General features: G+C 35.9%; 1 protein-coding gene across 2 annotated transcripts; it reads right to left on the reverse strand.

Annotated features, from left to right (window-relative positions):
* Positions 1–4,081: 4,081 nt before the first annotated feature.
* On the reverse strand, positions 4,082–5,664 carry LOC110096833 (transmembrane emp24 domain-containing protein p24delta3-like). Of its 2 annotated transcripts, none has more exons than XM_028701330.1 (2): positions 4,631–5,664; positions 4,082–4,350 (listed from the first exon to the last, which is right to left on the reverse strand). In XM_028701330.1, exons 1-2 carry the CDS (start codon positions 4,850–4,852, stop codon positions 4,324–4,326), a joined length of 249 nt encoding a protein of 82 aa, XP_028557163.1. In that variant the 5' UTR covers positions 4,853–5,664; the 3' UTR covers positions 4,082–4,323. The 2 variants fall into 2 exon arrangements, with proteins under 2 accessions (XP_028557163.1, XP_028557162.1); XM_028701329.1 differs by having other exon boundaries at positions 4,082–4,498; positions 4,631–5,657.
* Between the last annotated feature and the right edge of the window lie 518 nt (positions 5,665–6,182).

The following is a 6,182-nucleotide window of genomic DNA, read 5'->3' on the forward strand; positions in this document are numbered from 1 at the left end:
GGAGTAAAAGGTTCGAGTAGTCCTCCATTATGATCAAACAAGTATCCATATGGGAAAATCTCATTGACTTAACTGCAATTTGAGTGGTTATGCTAAGATCTGTCATAGATGTCTCACCGTTTATGAAAAAAAATCTTCTAGGATCTCCTTCCTCTGAAATGTAATGAGTCATCAGGTTGGTTATTGAAAATGACTCATAGATCACGTAGAGAACTTCATTGGGTTTGAAGATGAGATTGAATTTATAGTGTCAGCTACTGTTCAGTTTGAGAAGCCTCTCATTACATAATAAGATTTAACATAGTAGCTGATAAGGCCTGGCAAGGGTTGCATTGATTCTGAAGTTAAAGGAGAACACCCTTTCAAAATATGTTTCTTCTAGAGATCTCTTGATGTGAGGGTGAATCTGCTGTTGAAGGACACGCTAAATACATAAAATTTGAGGAGATCCCAACAATTTTGAGTAAATGCGTCCCTAATAATCTCTGTTGATTCCTCACAAGAAAAGAAAAATGATGGCTAACATATAATAATACGACAATGAAGAAATCGAACAAAATTTTCACTCACGGCAGTTCATTTAAAAATAAATATCGTCGAGCACTCTAGTTTCATTGCTCATGCACAATGATTCACTACCACCCTTGAACTGCCCAATGCTTGTGGTTATGCTTGTAATACAAGGTAGAGAGGTCTCATGTGGCTAACTAAAGCTCTGAAGATGCGAGTAAAACAAAATTCTATTCTTACGACGATCACAATCACAAGTTATGATTATCATTTAGTTAAAGTGCGAACTCATCCAGGAGGGAGGCAATCACTGGTGGAGCTGATTTTGAGGCTTTATGCCATTGGTATATGCATTGACTAAATAATGATGTAAATCTCATGAACCCATCCTCCTCCCTTGTCATTTCATTTGCAGATGAGGATATTTTGGTTTATCAGAATTTGCTCATTGATGTTACGAATGTTAAAAGCATGGTTAACAATAACTAAGGTTGTAGAATTCTGATTGAAAAAATTTGTGAATATTCTTTTCTTGATCCATCTAAGAAGTTTGATTTAGTTATGCAAAATCACTGATCACCATAACGTTTACTGGTTGAATTTTTAGGAGAAACAGCTTCCGATGAAATGATTATTTTTCCAATCATTTGAGGGGATTAGACGACGACGACGACAACAACAACAACATCAGGCCTTTGTCCCACTACGTGGGATCAACTACATGAATACTTTTTCTCTATTGTGTCATGTTAAAAGTCAAATTCTCGTTTTAATCTAATAAAGAAATATAATTTTTAATATTTTCTAACCAAGAATTTTTAGGTCTACCTCTACCTTTCTTAACATGAGTCAAATCTAATACCTCTTCTTTCCTAACTGAGTCATCAGAAGCCGCCGTTTTATGTGACCAAACCATCTAAGGCGACTCTCTCTAATCTTATCTTCCACTGGAGCTACTCCAACCTTTTCGCGTATATGCTCACTTTGTATTCTATCTCTAAGGGTAAAGCCACTCAACCACCTGAGCATCCTCATCTCTGCAACACTTAACTTAGTATTATGCTTCTTTTTTAATATACAACATTTGGCACCATAAAGCATTGCAGGTCTCACCACCATCTTATAGAATTTTCTCTTAAGTTTGAGTGGGAATTTTCCATCACACAACAAGCCCGATGCATTCTTCCACTTTAGCCATCCAACTTGAATTCTGCTGATAATATCACCATCTATTTCATGATCACTCTGAACAATAGATCCAAGATATATAAAATGTGTACTCTTATTAATGACTTGATTGCCCAAAGTCAAAATCCCCTCGCTAGGTCTATTACTACTAAAATTACACTCCATATATTCCGTTTTAGATTTTCTCAAGCGAGAACCTTTAGACTCTAAGGTTGACCTCCATAATTCAAGTTTACCGTCAACTCACTCTCTAGTCTTATCAACAAGAAGAATATCATCAGCAAAAAGCATACACCAATGTGCATCCTCTTGCAAATGTCTAGTGAGAACATCCATGACTAAAGCAAAAAGATAAGGGCTTAAGGCTGATCCTTGATATAATCCAACCGAAATAGAAAAATACTTGGTCAAACCACCTTGTGTTTGAACACAAGTAATAGCTCATGCATACATATCTTTAATGATTTGAATATAAGTGTTATTAACTCCTTTCTTTTCAAGAACTCTCCATAGCACTTATCTTTGAACTTTATCATATGCTTTCTCTAAATCAATAAATATCATATGTTGATCCTCCTTATTCTCTCTATATTTCTTCAACAAACCTCTCAATAAATGTGTGGTTTCCATAGTAGACCTACCCTGCGTGAATCCAAATTGATTTTGAGAAACATTTCTATCACGCCGTAACCTACGCTCCATAACTCGCTCCCATAGTTTTAAAGTATGACACATTAACTTAATTCCTCTATAATTCGCACAATCTTGTGTATCACATTTATTCTTAAAAATAGGAATTAACACACTCATTCTCCACTCATCTGACATCTTTTTAGTCTTCAAAACAGTATTAAAAAGTTTTGTAAGCCAAGAAATTCCTTCATCTCCTAAGCATTTCCACACCTCTATTTTATGGGATTAGAGATATCACAAAATGAGAAGATTTAATTCATACTATTGAGAGCTTTGCTTTCCAATAATATGATATTTGGGCAATCCACTATAATTGTTGTCTCAATGAGTAATTTGGCAATTAAACTTTGAAATAAATAGGGGCCATCATGATTTTTAGAATTGCTATTTGAACCCTATGAAAGAGCATCTAATTAACAATTGTATCACTACAGAAAAACTTACACGAGAATTTAGCTGGTCAAAGAGGTGGTTGAAGTTTCAATAATTGAAGGAGATTTTTGTTGGATTTTTCTTATAAGCTCAATCTTAGAAGATAATATTCAAACTAGTCGAATTCACTTTTGAGAAGTATGCTAGACATTATTTTAGGAGAGCTTCAGATGTCACGCGGGGTGAAGGGGGTGGGTTTTAATTTTAACATCATATGTTACTGACTTCATATTCAGTTGCCCAACAAAAATCAAGGAAATGAAGAAAATATATGCCATTGATATTTAAGATGCAATTTGAGTAGGGGTACACAAGTTATTTGATGTCGGTTCTTTTTGGGAGATTCAATACCTTGGTCGGGTCTTAAATGTGATCATAATCCAAAAGCTAACAAAAAAAAAAAAAATCAGGGATGTACGTAAACCTGAAGAGGGTAAATGATGCTTGCCTATAGGATTCATGCACTTTAGCAAGCATCGATGCTATAGTTGATTTAATAGTTGGGTATTTGATATTTGAATTTTTATGACGTTTTCTTGGATTACCATCAAATCAAGAGGTATCTATCCAGTGAGGAGAAGGTGGGCCCCATCATCTGTGATGGGACATTTTGTTGGAATGATATGTAGTTTTGTTTGAAGAACACAAGCATTCATATAATCGGTTGATGAACAATGATTTTAAGCACAATAATGGTGGAGCTTGAAGTCGTGTATCTTTGATGTACTTATCAATAGTAAAAGCCCAGCCAAATATCTTTAAGATCTATCCAAGAGACTTTCATAATATTAAGGAGTTTTAACATATGGCTCAATCCTTTTAAATACATAATTTGTATAAGCTCTGCAAATTCCTGATTTACATCATTGCCCTAGACAAAATTTCAAGTAAACTTCAATAAAGTCCGAGTGGTTCTAGTGATGAATTGATCTTTTGCTGGGTGCAGGTGTGGAAGTTGATAGGTAAATTGCCTTGTTCGATTTAGGGTGCGTTTGGGACGGCTGCAGCTGTCGGTAAAGTAGGTTGTGAAGTTACTTTATAGAAAGCTGCTTTCTGAAGTTACTGTATAGAAAACAATATTTTTTGTTTGGGTACTATAACTGTAAAACTGCTTTGCTGCAGTTATATAAGAACAATTTACATTATTACCCTCATTATGCATAAATTTAAATAATATAAATTCAAACTAGAAAGACAATTCAATATGATATAAAATCCTCTTTGGCTCTAACGATCATAACTGCTTTGATGTAGCTAATTTCGTGGAAAACAAAAGTTTCGTATATCATTTTCCAGATATTCGGAATTGCTGTAAAACTGCTTATAGTGGAAATCAAAATCAGAGCAGTTTTAAATAATAGTAATGCATAAAACGCTATTTCAACTATTGATCTTCAATGCCATCGCAAATTTCAGTGGAAATTAAAATAATAAATTATTAACAATGATGAGCCTTCAAATGATGAACTATTTTAGCTATTGCTCTCTGAAGATGTGAGCTCAACTTTGCATGCCAGTATCAAATACCTGCATCGATAAAAAAACTGCACATAACACAACAACCGCATAACAACGGGCCAAGCCTTTCTCTTCGTTTAATTCTACTCCATCAATAAAAAAACAGCATAGGGGCACCAATCTAGAATACCGTGAAGAAAATCCAGAAATTATCAATCTGGAGACCTAAAACAGGATGTCAGGATCTTTTCTCCAACCCAACAAGATAGAACACCATTTGCATAAAACTCATCCCTTAAATCAAGTTTTTCCACTAATCTAGTAAAAAGGGTTAATAAAGAATCAATACCTTGGCCGAGATTGTGGGGTGCTCGTGGCTAGAGTCCTCGGGAACAACAGAGTAATCAGCGAGGACGACGACGTTAGGTTGGATCTCCTCCGAAACGCACTTCGTACCGCCAGCCGGCAAGTTTATCCAAATAGCTCTGTTCCAGGCATCCACGAGACGAATAGGAAGAAGAAGAAGAATCCATGCATCGCTACGGCGGAGCGACAGATCACGAGATGACATCGCTGACAATGAGGGAGAAGCATTCTCGCACAAATGGGGGCATTTACGACATCTTTTCCTTTCAAAACCACCGGAAGCAGCCGACCGTGGGAGGCATTGAAAGGTTGCGGGAAGCAGCGGTGGGCCGCAAAAATTTGCTCAACTTGGTTCTGCCGCAATACGCCAAACGGGCATTTAACAAATTTTTATAAAGCAACGCAGCCGTGAAGCCGTCCCAAACGAACCCTTAGTTTACCTTGGTATAAAAAAAGTAGTGCTACTTTTTCAAAGCATTTTAAGAAATCTAAGGAGTTCAACTGGTTGGAATTAGTAGTACTATAATCGAATGAAACATTGCTGGTTGACCTAGGAGTTAATGACTAACGGTTCTGTACTTATTTGCAAAGTAGTAGGTAAACAACTGTCAACATACTATCTCAGCACAACTCTAAACAGAGCTGAGCAGACCTATTCTAGATTGGATATACTCACTTGGACTATGTCACATCAATATGATGAAGTCGACCATACTTCCCAAGTACATCTAATCAAGTTCTTGATCAATCAACCATTGAGGCGTGCATTGTAAATGCCCTTTTAGAGAGATTAATGAAGTGGTCAATTGAACTTAGCAAACATGAGATCAATTATGTGCTATGAATAATAATCAAAGCTCAAATCCCGGTACACTTTTTAGTGAATTTCACTAACATAATAGAGTATGAATAGTAAGTGAAGAAATTGTTTAGAGGGAAATTCAAATTTCATTCTATTCCTTGGAATCATTACATATATAAACATTCTAGGAGAATAAATAGAAAATGAAAAATTGTTAACCTCTGCATCAAAAAAAAAAAAAAAAAAGACTTGAAATTCAAGTTGTTTCTTGGAGCTAAAATGAAGGGAAGTGAGGGCAATTAGGTCCTTTTGTATCTATTTTGAATTGTATGCATTAAGTAGGGAGTAATGAGGAGGTTTAGGGTTATGTGATTTTGTTTTGAAATTTCTCTTGTTCTTCTTGTGGATTTGGGCTCTAGATCGTATTCTAGAGATTGGGAGAGTGCGATCCTCCTCTCGAATAGAGGATCCTTGTATCTTTGCTATTTTCCTTGCATCTATTAGTAAAATACAAGTATTTTATCCGTGTTTGCTGCAGTTTTTCTCTGTTTTCCCTCAGTTTTGGGCTGTTTTCCTGCTGTGGACAGCGGTTGTTCTTGAGATTTGTTGCCAAAGTGATTAGGAAAGTATTTCCTATCAAATTGGTATCAGAGCAAGTCTTGGGACAAATCGTGGGCTGTTTTGATCAATTTCAGCGGCTGAAATTGTACCGGAAAGGGAGAAAATCGCTGAA

This window comes from Dendrobium catenatum, unplaced genomic scaffold (assembly GCF_001605985.2).
Source record: "Dendrobium catenatum unplaced genomic scaffold, ASM160598v2 fragScaff_scaffold_1676, whole genome shotgun sequence".
Taxonomy (NCBI): domain Eukaryota; kingdom Viridiplantae; phylum Streptophyta; class Magnoliopsida; order Asparagales; family Orchidaceae; genus Dendrobium; species Dendrobium catenatum.